This window comes from Octodon degus, unplaced genomic scaffold (genome assembly GCF_000260255.1).
Source record: "Octodon degus isolate 3935 unplaced genomic scaffold, OctDeg1.0 scaffold00025, whole genome shotgun sequence".
NCBI classification, from domain to species: Eukaryota; Metazoa; Chordata; class Mammalia; order Rodentia; family Octodontidae; genus Octodon; species Octodon degus.
In genome coordinates this window covers 1,804,807-1,819,643 of record NW_004524601.1, presented here as the reverse complement: position 1 = coordinate 1,819,643, position 14,837 = coordinate 1,804,807, and the positions used below count along the sequence as shown (strand labels likewise).

The window sequence follows — 14,837 nt, the reverse complement described above, 5'->3', positions numbered from 1 at the left end:
CTGGTCCCAGCAGCAGTATGGATGACACAAGTAATTACAGCAGTCCCCAAGATTCAGGTGAACTCTGAACAACCTTTTTAATTCTTGAGACATAGGTTAACGCCACTAAAAATGATAAATCACTACTCTTTGGTTAAAAAAAAAAGAAAGAAAAGAAAAAAAAATTAATTGGAAATATTTCAGATTCAAAGTATTCTTTTAAAATTGCTCGTGAAGGCGCCCGTAAGGCATGTGAGCCTGCTCTGCCGCACCCTGCCCCATGCCTCCGCCATCGAGGTGCAGGCTGGCCCAGAGTGCTGGGCGAGGTGCCCACACGCGTGCCCATGGTGTCACGAGAACGGGGCGTGCTCACACCAGCACTCCGGGAAGGAGCTGCGGGTGCAAGCAGACAAGCGCTGTGTGGAAATGTGTGGACCTGATGGCAGGAGGGCCAGTGGAGCAAAGCTGCCTCGAGCTACGCCTCAAAACCAATCCTGCAGTAGCGTGGCTGCTCCTAGCAGTCCCGTGTCTCTGACACCGAAACGCCTAAGCACAGCGACTACAGACGCACCTTGTCCTCTTCCCACTTGGCAGACCACGCATCTCTACATGTTAGCATCCAGGCCCAAAGCAATGGACACCACGAGGCGTGCAGCAATTTAAAAAACAATGCGAAGGCTCCCTACACTGAGCCGCTGTCCACGCACTCTGGCGCCTTGGGCGCCAAAGCTTCTGGGAAGCAGGTTCAGGGGCTCGGACCTCGAAACCAGAACACGCAAACTGCGCCTCCTCGTCCGTCCTGAAGCAGCGCCAGCGTTAACTCAAATATGTCTGTGTCAACCTTGATTGTCTTTGAAATTAAAGAAAAAAAGGTAAACAGAACGTGCTTTGCTGTGATCACTGAGGAAAATAAAGTTAGCATGGTAAGCCAAACCGATTTAGGACTCTTTAAAGAATAAGTGTAAATAGTTTAGCTATAATAACAACAAATTCAAAAAATGCACATTAAAATGTTTACTTCAAAATTTAGACAATTCCATTTGTATACAGTTTTTACATCTGTTTTTAATGATATCAAATTATTGATTGTTCATTTTTCTCATATTTATTTAAGCATTAACTATAGAATTTGCAATCTGATCTTTTTTTTTAATCCTTCCAGTAGACTTTTACTTTTGCCAGGTTTGAGTCATATATACTTTGATCTTTCAGAGTATATAATTATTTTACTGTTTACTTATTTCTATGAGAAAAGAAAAAATTTGACCTAAGAGATCTATATGTGGCAATTTGTAACAGAATCACATAGCTTATGTTTAGAAAATCATGGTTTTGATTAAGAAGCAACCATTTAGTTCCCACTGTTTTATTAAAACAGACATTAGCAGATAATAAGAAACATATTGAACAATGCAGCCCGCAGTTACTGGAGCAGAGCAGCGAGCCAGGCCTCAGGTCCACAAGGAGCGTCAGCCCCCCAGATGCAAACCGGAAACTGGGTGGGAGACAGAGCAGAGACTGCCCAAGAACACGACTCCCGGCCCTGGGGAAGAGCCCTGGAGAAGTCCAGAAGAGCCCAGCCGAGGCCCGTAGCGGAGGCTCAGTGCTCCAGGGGTTCTCTTGGAAAACGGAGGGACCCAGGTCTTACAAACCAAGCCGTGACTTTCCCATGAGAAACGGGCACCGGCAGACAGGACCAGAAGCTCCCAGGAAGTGCGCTTCTCTGGGCCCTGCAGGCCCTCTCCTACAGAGTCAAAAGCTAAGGCGGCGCACTTCTCGGTGCGATTCCTGAGCGCCCATTACCTGCCGCGGCTTTGTTCTCCTCCCTCTCCCTGGGCTGATGAATCAGCACCACTTGAGCTGTTTCATGGCAGCTTGTGTTCACTTCACACAGACCTTAACCTTCCCTCCCGTCATCCCACTGATGCGCACGCGTGCATGCATACAGACACGCTCCAGTGCAGGGGTGAGCCCCACACAAACGCCACGTGCACAGCAACTGGCAGCCTCTTCAGCATGGGTCCTTGACCTCCGGGAGGAAGCCCAGGGCCCAGTCTGCTTTTATGGCACATAAAGGTTTAACTGTGCATTTACTATCTTGAGAAAACCAGAGCTTGAAGCACTGAATCTCTAAGTAAGCAGAGCAGAAGACAAGCATTAAAGAGCACACACGTGTGAACACACATACACGCACACACACACTCCCTGCGGCAATTCTGAAAGGCCTCGAGTGGAGGGTCTTCTTCTCTGAGTCTGGAACTACGTTACAAGACGACATCCTCCTCCTCCTGCTCAGCGCAACAAGTAAATCCTAACACATGATCTTGGGCTGCTTGATTCTTCCAGTCATATTTTAACATAAAAGCTTGGAGGCAGTGTCATAGAAAAGGCACCCTGCGCCCGCAACCATGCCGTGGTGCCAGTCCTTCCGAGCCTAAGGTGAGCACGAATATGCCAGACCACAACTGGCAGAGCAGGGAGGGTTTAGAACACCCTCACAGAACAGATCTTCACCCAGTTTTCAGTGCATGTAACTTCCCCCGGGCAGCTCAGCACTCTGCTCTTCTTACGAAGCTGCACTCAGCATAAAACATGCCTACTCCTTTATCTTCGGAACACTGATGCCAATGCACGGGACGTGCACGTCCTCGGAAGGTGACCTTGTGAACAGGCTCCCATGCACCCCGCTGCCCAGCATGTAAGGGTGGCACCCTGGCCTGGAAACCTGCGTCCTTCTCCCTCGAAAGTCCTGGCTTTAGAGGGGTAGGGACTGTCCAAGAGGTCATAAGCACCTGTAGTAGCGTGTGACAAACCATGACCCCAACATGCAAAAGGAGGACTGGTCCACGTCACTAATGTGCTTATGGACTGGGTCAACTAAGACCACGGATAAACACATCTCTCCTGGTCCTCCTCAGATTAACCAGCTGTTACTATTACAGCATTATGCCTATTGTTTATTAAGAGGTTATTCCACTCTGATATTATCTCACCGAGTCTTCATGTTAGCCCAAGACCTAGATACTTGTATTTCTCCCCATTTTCCAATGGGGAGACTGACTCCTGGTAAAATGAAGGAACTTGCTCAAGTTCCGGGCACTGGCGCGTGGAAACAGACAAGCCTGCCCGGGTGCAGGGCCCCCCCTCACCCGTCCTCTGACCCCCCCATCTCTCACATAAACAGTCTCCAGCCTGCTTCCAACCAGACTTCCGGGCGCTGAGGCAAAACGGTCCAACTCGTTCATCAGTAGTCAAACCTAGGCGCTGATGTAGCCTAGAATAACTGCTTTTCGGTTTCTAAAGGATTTTGGTCTTCACAAGTATCACTGGGGAAGCTACAAACTTGATAAATTATGCTAAGAATGTTACTTTTAGTTCTAATACCATCTCAGTTTTAAGGGAGCCAATTTGCATCTCTTGACAGAAATATTAAGATTCTTTTGTAATATAACACAGATGAGCGATATCTGAAGTTAGCAAGTATTACAAACAACCAACAACTCAATTGACCTTAAAAAAAAATAGGTTTTAAAGACAAAGAAGTCATTTTACCTTTAATCTTCTTATATTTTTTATACCATCTCCCAAACTCCTGGCACTTGGTTGCTGACACATTGGCATAATATGTGCTATTTACAATGGATGAAATCATACTCTGAAAAGAAGAGAAAAATTCGGTTATGTTTCAAATATACGAGCCCCTTTCCTGGGGCCCGGAACAGCGCGTCACAGCCCTCGCCCACCTCCGGCCTCCTTCCACTTGAAGCAGTCACTGTCTGGTAAGCTTGGCCACCTGCGCCAGCGCCAGCCATGGTGGCCTGCCCTCATGCTCCGAGGCCGGCACTGAACAAGGACAGCGCTTCCTCCAGAGCCGGCCTGGGCCAGTGCCAGCGTGCGGAGGGAGGCAGCCGCCGAGCACAAGGCAGGAGAAGCCGCGCCGACCCGAGCCAGGCAGGTGAGCGGGCCGGACCCAGCACCCCCCAGCGCCTGTCAGATGTTCTGTTCCGCATCCAACTGCAGGGCTCGAGGCAGCCAAGAATCCGAGAACATCCGTGCTACATGCTGCAGAACAACGTTTAGGGAAATAAGTTAAACTAATATCATTTATAGAAACGTGTGATTAGCACTTGTGTGAAAATTCACCAAATGAAAAATTAACAGTGCTATTTTAGCTCAGGGAAACTAAACCTCAGCTCGCACAGTCCCCCCACACTCATTGCAGCTAAAGCTCTCCAGGCCCAGGACCGAGACCCTTCCTCATCCGCACTCTCCTGGCCCCCGATCTGTCTGGACTGGAGACAGGAAGGAAAGCATAACACAACTCAGGCCTGAAAATCAAATTACAGTCGCACGGCCTGCACGAAAGGCCCGCTACAACCCACGCACCGTCCACACCGCCTGCCTGGGTCCACACGGGGGAGACGTGCACTCCCTCCTGAGCCGACTGTGCCATTGCCTGTGTGCATTTCACACCCAGAGAGCACTTCTGCAGATTTCGTTTAAAAGCCAATGAACCTACACGACTCTAGGGGCTCACACGAACAGCACCCGGTTTCATATCTTGCCTTGAAATCTCATCTGTCTCAAAAATGCTAACCCCAGACACCGAGCACTTCAGAGGAGTCTTGGAACTTCCAAAAACATTTCTGCAAAGTAGCAGAGATAAAAAGAATAACAATAAATCAAGTCGATGGCAACTTATTTACCAGGAGGTTCAAATGCCTGCAGACAGACAGGCCTTAGTAGATCCCATCGGAAACGCCAGACTCAGCTCCGTTTAATCAGGACACGGGGAGAGGGGCAGGCCCCTGCATCACCACAGGGACCCCTCTGGCCTCGTCTCCACAGCAGATGGCTGCCCCTCAGCTGCTGTGTCTACATGATGCCTTTTCTCTAAGGGACAGAAGCAGGAGAACCTGTGTCCTGGGGTCTGGACGCAGCACTAGGAACTGAAAGAGCCGGCGTCCCTCCAGGGACACTGTGAGCCTGCACGGCACTCCTACCCCGGCTCTGGAGGGTGCTGCCCTGCCTGGCCAGCCCTCTTGTCCCAGAGCTCAGTGGCCAGGCGTCCCCTACAGCTCTCCACAGGGTCTCTCACAGTCCTGATGTGGGCTAAATCACCGAAATCCAGTCTGAGAGAAGGGCATTTCAATAGCACATATGATGTCCCGGCAGAAAACACTAACAGGCGCACGCACTGCGAATGGCACTGCCACGTTGGCCTCGCTCTGCTCTACTCCTGAAAGCCACAGGATGTGGACACGCACGAATGCATGAGCGCCCACGCCCCAAGCTGCACCACACTGATCCCAGGGAACCCATATCTTCCTCAGGGGGCTCACTGGCACTATGCAGGGCCACCGAGAACCTTGGGGCCCTGCCTCAAGCACATTATCCTTAAGTTAACCCTACAGGTTTCGGAGGAAACAACACAGAGTCCGGCTCTGAGCCGAGCACAGGGATTGAGGTGCAGGTTGAGACCAGTGCCCAGCTCACGCAGCTCTGATTCATGTGAGTCCCCCGCAGGCACACACATGCAGATGCCCACTCCGGCTCTTCACTGAGGGCTCGGGCTTGGAAGAGAAGAGGTGCATCCTGGGACATCTCCGTAGAAGGGTGCATGATGCTGCGCTGTCCTACTTCCAGAAGTGAGCTCTCTTGCACACGACGCTGCAGGCTTCTGAGGCAGAGCACTAGGCTTTTCTGAGATGCTGCGGGCCCTCAGGACACAGCACGCAGCTTCCTCATGGGAGTGCCCGCTAATGTGTCTAGAACATCAAAGCCTAAGCATATGAGCTGCAATGCCGAGAGGGGCTGCACAGACCAGCAGACGCGGACTTCCGGGGCTCTGGGAACACTGTCCTCCAGGGTCCCGAGCCCGGCCCACGTCACGCCGGGACTTACTGCTTAACGCCCTTACTGCTGCACAGATGCCACTTACAGTTGGCATCAGCCTTGGCTTCTTCTTGTGGATCTATGGGTGAACCCAAAGGCACAGGGGCCGCACAGGCAAGAGCCCATGCTGACTGCATCCTGCCTGGGTGCCTGCACCTCAGACCAGATACAGACCCCGTCCAGGAGGTGCGGTGATAAAACCTTTCCTGCCTACCACCCTGTCAAACACAAAGCTAATTCCTTTTACAATACCTATAGTAGGGGGCTGGGGAGATAGCTCAGTAGCATAAGCGCCTGCCTGGCAAACACAAAGACGCGGGTTCAATCCCCAGTATTGCTTGCTGTGCCAGTCCTGGAATGCCAGCCCTGAAACTGAGTACGGTGGTGCACGCCTGTGATCCCAGCGCTGGGGAGGCTGAGACAGGAGGATCGCTGCAAGTCCAAACTATGCAGTGAGACACTGTATCAAAAAACAAATAAATAAAATTTTTTAAATTTAAAAATATTTGTATAGGGGCCGGAGAGACGGCTCAGTGGAATAAGTGCTTCCTTGGCAAGCGCGAGGGCCTGAGTTCAATCCCCGGTTCTGCCAAATATTAAAAAAAAATAAAATATTTGTATAATCTGGCAGTGTACCTCAACCTTTTAGCTTTTCCAGTCATTCTAGAACAGCTGCACAGGTGGACTTTCAGAGCCCAGTGATCAGGGAAGCAGGCCTGGGCTGACTCTGAACTGACCCCGCGCTGCCTCCTGAGCAGTTCTGGCAAGGATACAGCGCTGGTCGACAGCGTGGGAAAGAGGCTGCGCCTGACACCTCAGCGAGGCCCTGTGCTCCCAGAGCCTGCTGCCGAAGCAGTTCTGCATCAGCTGCCCGCAGCGCTCTGCTCAGGCTCCTGGCTGAGCAGGGGGCAGGAGCAGGGGGCAGAGCCCAGAGCCGAGCGGCTGCTCAGGCGCTGGGTGAGCAGGCGCTGGGTGAGGCTGCAGCGCTGCCAACACAGGCTGTTCCCCCGCTGTTTCCTGAGTGCTACCATGCACGGTGATGGCAAAAAGAAGGCCATCCTCTTTCCAACTGCAGAGATCTTTGAAGAAGTTCAGACTTCTCTGTGAGACTTTAAACAGAAAGATTCTGGGCAGAGGGTGTGGTGAAAAGTGTCTGATCGGGCACATAATTCACCATATATATGAAAGTGCACTTTTAAAAACAAGGTATTTGAGGAGTCAAATCTACCCGAATCGGTTACGGGCTGGTGGAATCTGCCAACAGCCAGACAGCGAGAGGACAGGGGCGCACCACTGCGGACACAGCTGCGTGGACCGCAGCACCACCACGTGATGCTGTGAGCTGGATCCTTCCTGGGGCCCAGGGACACAGCATCAGAGCCTGCACAAGGCCACCGTGCCTGCGTCATCTGAGACCCGAGAAGAGAAGGAATGAACAGGCCCAAGCTGCGTGTCCGTCTCACGGCACTTCCTGCTTTGATTCAGAGCTGTGACGACATCATGGGCGGACACTGTCTGCAGAGATCGCCGTGGGCGCCGCCTGACTACAGTTCTCTTAGCTAGACTGCTTTATCTAAAATTAAATTTTCTTTTAGGTTTCTGCGATAGACACAAATGCACTTGATTCTTAAGCAGCCCAAGGAGATGCAAGACGTGATGGTTATGAGGACGGCTGTACATGAAGAGGGTTGGGAGGCCCCACAGGAAAGGGAGCCCTCCAGACACCACGGGAGGAGCCAAGGCCCATGTAGGGCTGCGAAGATGTGGTCCCTGGAAGAGGCAGATCGACCACAGGAGGAGGAAGAGTGAGCTCTGTTGTGCCGGCTGCGCGAGACCAGGAGGGGCCTCCACCAGCACCAAGAAACAAGGCGACACACTCAGCTGTAACCTTTTGTCCCTTCTATGGGTTTATTTAGGAGTTCAGAGTCAGAGAAAGCCGAGAACTCGAAAGGCAATCCACAATGTAATAGGAAGAGCAAATCATGCACATGGGTTAGATGATCTGTACAATTTGGACAGAGATCTGAGAACCACTTTTCCTGAAAAAAGAAGGTTAAATTATGAAATCCTGCACCTGCACCCCCTCCTCTCAGCCTGGTGGGACGCAGCCTGGTTACACAGCAGGATCCGAGACGCCAGCCTGGAAGGAGCACTTCACACCACGGAGAGCGCTTCCTCGTTTTTGTAAGGCCGGGTCTCTGCACAATTGCGCAGCCGGCCTTGCCCTCGCAGTGCAGCCCAGGCTGGCCTTGCACCTGCAACCCTCCTGCCACAGCCTCGTGAGCTCCGCGGTGACGGCTGGGGAGCGGGCACCCTCTGGCCACCCTCTGCGCTCTGGCTTGGGGAGAGCATGGGGCAGACTGCAGTGGGCAGTGCCTGCACCGTGTGCTCCTCCACCGCTCAGCATGCATTACGAAGAGCGACCAGCGGGACACCCTAACAGCGCTTCAGCGAGGTCGAGGACGGAGAAGCTGGCCGAGAGAGCTTCTTCGCGAGCACTCACTGAATGCCGCGGCACAGCCTTCCCCGAGCCCTGCCCCCCCCATCGGTGCCACCACGTCTGCCTTTCCAAGTGGAAGACGGGCGCCTCCTCAGGCCACGCACAGGAGCTCCCCAAGCTGCTGCAGCCCAGCTCTCACCATGCAGCCGCCAAGGCATCATTGTGACGTCACGCTACGCCAACACAACTCACAACAGCTGCATCTTGGATGTGGCCTGTCCGTCCACCCACAGCCAGATGGGTAAAGAAATGCAGTGTACACACAGCATGGACCAGACTCTGCCCGAGAAGGGCAGGCTGGAGGCCCCTGCAGGAAGACGGTGAGCAAGGAGACCAGACACACGCGTGGCTGCTCGCACGGGAAGCCAGCAACAGACGACCCGAGGTGCAAACAGACTGGAGAGCAGAATGGCAGACAGATGACAGTGCACACGGAGGTCGAGCTTCCCCAGCAGGGGAGGGACCGAGGGACAGAGGGCAGGGGGAGGCAAGCAGTGCAAGGAGGAGGAGATGCACTCTGGGTGCATCAGCTCCCACCGACGGCATGGCAGGCGCCGCCAGCGTGGACCGACAAAATTAAAGTGAAAGAAGTCATCTCTTTAGGCAGACACGGGGCCGGGGGTTCGCTCCCTGGGCCTGCTGTGTTGGTCCTGCCCCTGGGGTACACTGAGACAGTGACTGAGACTGGGCGTGGTGGTGCGCGCCTGGAATCCTGGCACTTGGGAGGCTGTAAACAGAAGGATCACTAGAAGTCCTCTACATAGTGAGACCCTGTAGACCCTGTCCTAAGTACAAAAAAAAGAAAAAGAAGTAATCTCACAGGCCAGGAGATAAGCTGCTGAGGGCCCCTCACCCAGAGGGCACGTGGGATGGGACTACAGGGCCACCTGGCGGTGGTGGCCAGTGCATGGCTGGGCCACACGGATGGACATGCCCCCCAGCTGCTTGGGTGACAGTCCAGGCATCTGCCACACTGGACACAGAAGTCCTACAACTGTCCCCAAGGGAAGGTTGCTTAGGACAGCAGAAGTAATCGCCCTCAGTTCTGTCTCCTACAAGGGACTGCACACAGGACGCCCAGGAGCCAGGGGCACCTCCGCGCAGCGACGCTATCCCTGCTTCTTCATGTGCTCGGCAGCAGAGCCTCAGCTGGAAGTGCAGGGCTGGGTGGTTCAAAAACACATCTCTACGCTGCACACGCGTGGGCACTTACAGGTTGCGTGCCTTCCTCCCCCAGGTGACTACAATATCTTGGAAAGCAATGTAGGCACAAGGCTGCAGCACTGTGAGCAGAACTAATGACACTCACAGATCACTCCCGGCACACGCCCAGAGGGCGCCACGGGGCCCTCCCTGCGTGGCACACGTGTCTGACCACAAAGAGCACGAGCTCCTTCCCTGAAGCCGGGAAGTGTGGGTCTTGGGTGCACGAGACTCTGGGTGATCACCCCTCAGCCACACCACTGCAGAAGCCCAGGAACTGGCCATGGACTCGGGGGGCTCTGCTCATGGCATGGGGTCAGACCCAAACCCCCATCATCCATATCAAAGCAGGCCTTCAGTGTCAAACACACCCTCAAGGAAGAGCAGACATGCACAGGAAGCCGGCTACCTCACTTGTGGCAGGAGCAAAGGAAAGGCCATCCCAGGGACACATGTGCCCATCCGTGGTATGGGCAGCCGGTGTGTCCTACGGGCAAGGTGGTGGGCACAGTGGCTCGCAAAGGCAGAGGACATGGGGGAGAGGTGTCTACACTGTACTATGTTCTAAAAGATGAAGTAAAAAATGAACACCCAGCTGCAGGACAACCTGGATCTGGTCAGCACCTGGCCCGAGGCCATGCTGACCCACCTGCCTCCCTCCACACAGCCCAGCCTCATGCTGCTCTGGCATCAGGAGCACAGGCACCCACCACACAGGGCAGTGTGCAGAGGGCAGCCTACTGCAACCTGGCTCCCTTCCTCTCCCTCGCCTACCACCAGCAGGGCCTGCTCAAGCAAACTACCCCTTTGCTCCCAGGCCGCCTTCCTGGGAACAATTTCTACAATACCTCCAAGATGTGCCACAGAATGGAAAGATCATATCGCTCCACCTAGCCAGGGAGGGGTCATGACAGCCTTCAAAGGCAACTCAGAGCTGCCCTGACATGGGCTGGATGAAGAAATGAAGAGGTGTGGGGCGAGGCCTAGAGGACGAGGGCAGGCCTCTGCACCCAGCATGCACCAGTGGCGCAGCCTGAGAACCACGTCTTCTCTGCACCCAGCTTCCCGCGTACCCTGAGGCTGTTGACCGCCAGGCGCGCGGGCGGGAAGGTGGCCTTGTGGGCGGGGCACTTCTGGGCCCAAGCGAGCAGTCGCTGCTCCTCCGCAGCTGCTGTGTCTCCAGGAGCAGCAGACAGGCCAGGCCGCAGTCCGATGGAAGCCCTGCCCGCCCACTGCCCGCCTGCCTGTGGCAGCCTCCCTGGCCCACACCAACCTGGGAGAGAGGGCATTCTTTGGCTAGTGTGCTCTGGTTCATCTCTTTGAGCAGCTCCTTTAAGGCGTTGCGCACGGTGGCGTGGTTCCACTGCTCCGCCGGCACGTCTTCCAGCTTGGAACAGCTGCGAAACAGAGCGACAGTGATAAGGACCGCCCAGCAAGTTTGGTGACTTCCTGCCCAGGCCCTGAGCCCTATCGGGCCTAGGGAGGGGCAGAACTTTCAGTACAAGTGACAGGCCCTGAAGCTGGCATGCCACACTGGCCTAGGAAACGTTGGAACTCTGGAAAGGAAGAAACGCTGTTTCCAACAAAAGGACTTTTCTGAAGAACAGGTGGACATGGCCGGGCGGTATGACCCTAAACTCTCCCGATTCGGATTCAGCTCCTAGGTGTCCCCAAAGCTAGACGTCAAAATGTGTCCCATGTGTGAGAAGTCAGAAGGGCTGCCTTCCACTCACAATTCCCAACAGAGCTAGTGTTTCCAAATAAGGACAGGGCTACGGGGTCCCTAGCACAGGATAATGGTCCCAGGGGAGAGAATTCAGAAGCTCTCACAAGGAAGGTCAATGGCCCTTCCCTCATGACTTCATAGTAAAATGTGACAGGAACCGTGAGCCTCTCTTCTGCACCCATTCTGTCCATCCTCTCAGGAAAGCCACCAGTTCTAGTACCTCTGCCCCTCAGCATGCATCTCACGGCATCAGCCACCACCAGAGAGGGAGGGTAAACCCCCAGGCCAGGACCTTCTTGGTGGACCTGCTCCAGGAGCCAGCCACAGCCAACACGACCCAGAGCCACAGCCTAGGGCTGCAGGCCTCGAGGAGCTCGTCCTCCACGTGCTGGCAGCTTTCACTGGCTTCCTGGACCACTGGTGGGCAGCGGGAAGCTCCCCCCGGCACCCCAAGCTGTAACTACAGCCAGCTGCCTGAGACAGTGAGTTCACTGCTCTGAAAACAGCATAAACTGCTGGAATGTGGGTCACCAGGTGCCTGTGAGCCTCCTGCCCCCACCCCGTCATCAAGGTATGCAAAGTAACAGAGACGCACACGCCGATCTCTGCAGCAAGCCTGATCGCGGGCACTTGGGGAGGAAGGGAGGCAGACGCTCGGAAAGGCCCACCTCTGTAACTGGATTTTCAAAGTCACGACGTGATAGACATCTTGCAGCATGTCGGCCACGGTGGCATCGGGCGCGTCTGTCACGTAACTGAGGGGCAGGGGGTTCCACCGCCCCAGCTTGATTATTCCTGCACAGGGAAGGAAAACACCACAAACATGGAGTTACTATTTATGAACCCTTCCCACTGTTGAGAAGGTCATCCCACCAGTACTCCAGGCCGGCCCACAGCCCTATGACAGGGCAGCAAGTGCGTCCTGTCGGGTGACACCAGGCAGCCAGCTCGATGCAGCGGGACAAGAAGGATGAGGCGGAATCATGGACAATCGGTTCTTTTATGTTTTCCTGTTTCTTAAATTACTGAGGAAACCATACGGACACTTCCTTCCCCCAAACGCTTGTTTCACAGTCTAAGTTAAGGCTGATTCTAAATATACAGGACTGCTGATTTCATAGACAAAAAAAAAAGCTTCAAGTAAATACGAGATTCAGTTTTGAATTGAACAAGAAAATCCGTGTATGTGGGCTCAGCACAAGGTCCCCCTCTGCCTGAGGTGAGCTTCCGGGCACGGGGCCCCTGTGTCCACCACGAACCCCGCCTTCCCAGCCCTAGGGGCTGCTTTCAGGGCCACAGGCAGGAGCGCACGGACCCCAGTGAGAAGACACTGCGTGTCTCTGACTCCCTTGCTCGTTCTGTACTTGGATGGCTTTCAGAACAGTCACGTCACCTCCTCCCTGGCTGAGCTCTCGAGAGCAGGGCTGGAGAGAGGGCAGGTCAAACTCAGGCTCACGGAGCAGCGAGGCCAGGTGCACTCTGCTCACGGCGGCCCTGGGAGGAGGCCTTGCACACGCACGAGCACGCGGCGGCATTCGCAGGCTGGGCCTCACCACAGGGCGCGGGGCACGCGGAGCAGCCTGCGCACAGAGGAGCGAGGCTTTTTTCTCCATGCTACGCAAGCCCCGGAAGTCCCCAGGGCATCACAAAACGTCACGTTAAAAGAAAAGAGCATTTTTATTTTTGACGATACAGGTGGGTGTAACGACGCTGCTCTTCACACTGTCTCTCAGCCTTTCAGAAGAGACGAGACACCTGTCTGCCCTGCTTTCAGGGGCTCCACGCAGTGCTGCCCACAGCCGGGGGCGAAACTGCACACCGGGGAGAGGCCCTGTGCGGCCGGCGTGTCCTGCCCAAGGCAAAATCAGTGAATGCGCAGTGTTCGCATAATGCTTGAAAACAGGGAATAAACAGAACAAAAATATTAAAATGATGCACTGTTTCAGTATTAAGATTGAACAATCTGGTGCTGAATATGCTGCATATAAATAGTGCCTGGACTCAGACCCAGGCAGGAACACAGCTCTCGTTCCTGCGCCGTATGTCTGCAGTTCTGCTCCCGGAGTCCGACTCCACTTGCCAGGAAAGCTGTGCTCCGGTGGGGACAGTCTCCCACCATTTGCACTGTGACAAGGACAAACGTGGAGTGGACATAACGAGTGCATCCATCCGCTGCACTGCCCGCCCACATGGGGCCTCCGCCCAGGGCACCCTGCTCCTGGCACGGTCACAGCTAATGAGGCGGAGGGAGTGTGTCTGCCATGCTCCCTTTCTAAGAAAATCTCTCTCAACCGTGGCTTCCTCCCAAACCCACCATGCTCATCCACGAGGGAGTCAAAGGTGACTGTGTCCTAAAGGCTGATTTCTTACTGTAAGAGGAAGTGGGGTTGGCGCGGTGCCCTCCCATGGGCAAGCACAGGCAGGTCTGTGGGCCATCTTGTCCACGAGGACACACAGGCGATGGCCAGGAGGACACCCACACCCGTGGAGCATGGACACTAAGGCCAGGCCGGCAGCAGGGTGGCCACAGTTCTAAGGCACAGTCTTGAGGCTCCAGCCCACCACACCCAAGCTCAGGTAAGGCCACAGACCCACAGGGATGGATCAAGCCAGAGTGCAGCAAGGCGCTGAACTGCCACGGTCACACAGAGACTCTCTGGTGGCTATATGGGCATTAAAGCTGACCAACCTCATCACACCACACATTCAGCATGCACACACCTATGTGTGAATTACACTTTCATTTAAAAAAAAAAAAAAGTGGACAGGAGGCATCTGTACAGGAAATGACAGACAAACTTCTCCCCTGCAGGTAGGGATCTCCACATGGGCATTCTCTGCCCACCTTGGGGAGCCAAGAGGATGTTGTTTGGGCTGCAATTAGACACACACAGGTGTCTCCCCACACTCAATACCTCCTCACGGAGCAGCCGCTCGGGCACGGCTGCCACGTCTTGGAAGACGGCCGCTGATGCTATTTTCTCAGGCAAGGGGGTGTGGAGGCGGGCCGCTTGCATGGCAGCCCCTCCTTAGCCTGCCCGGCCTGGAAGTCCCGGTGGAGGCCCGCTCAGCCCAGCCATGTAGGGGATCCGCAGGCTGGGGCGCGGGGCTCTGTGCTCCCAGCCGGGTGGGGGAGAGAGAGGCCCTGGGGCCAGCAAGTTCCCCCTTAAACAGGGCCATCCTCCTTACCACACACCCTCCAAAGGGCCTTCCCAGGTCAAAAGGACAAAAAACAGAACTCAGCAGCAGTCAAATGCTGCTTAGGAGAATCACACCAGGAGGCAGGACCCCGTGTTGATGGCGGGCAGCAACGGAGGCCCAGTCCATCTGCCGCTCTGCCCTTCCCGTCAAGGGGTGGACTTCTCCACCTTGGTCTCCAGCTCGGGTGGGGGGCAGCAGAGCGCAGTGTGCACAGTCATGGTGTGCACAGGCACCCTGCGCACGTACACTGCCGCGCCCCGCGCAGAACGCGGCAGTGACCGGCTCGCCACGGCTCTGCCGTCATCACAGCCTCCAGAATTCTTCTTAAAGAGA

General features: G+C 54.8%; 1 protein-coding gene across 1 annotated transcript in view; it reads right to left on the bottom strand.

Annotated features, from left to right (window-relative positions):
* Positions 1 to 14,320, bottom strand: part of Satb2 (SATB homeobox 2) — an 88,069-nt gene extending 73,749 nt beyond the window's left edge. The window contains exons 1-4 of the mRNA XM_023712327.1: positions 14,227 to 14,320; positions 11,972 to 12,098; positions 10,851 to 10,974; positions 3,532 to 3,634 (exon numbers count right to left, since the gene is read on the bottom strand). Coding sequence (XP_023568095.1) covers positions 3,532 to 3,634; positions 10,851 to 10,974; positions 11,972 to 12,098; positions 14,227 to 14,320 — 448 coding nt within the window. The remainder of the gene's footprint in view (positions 1 to 3,531; positions 3,635 to 10,850; positions 10,975 to 11,971; positions 12,099 to 14,226) is intronic.
* Positions 14,321 to 14,837: the final 517 nt, after the last annotated feature.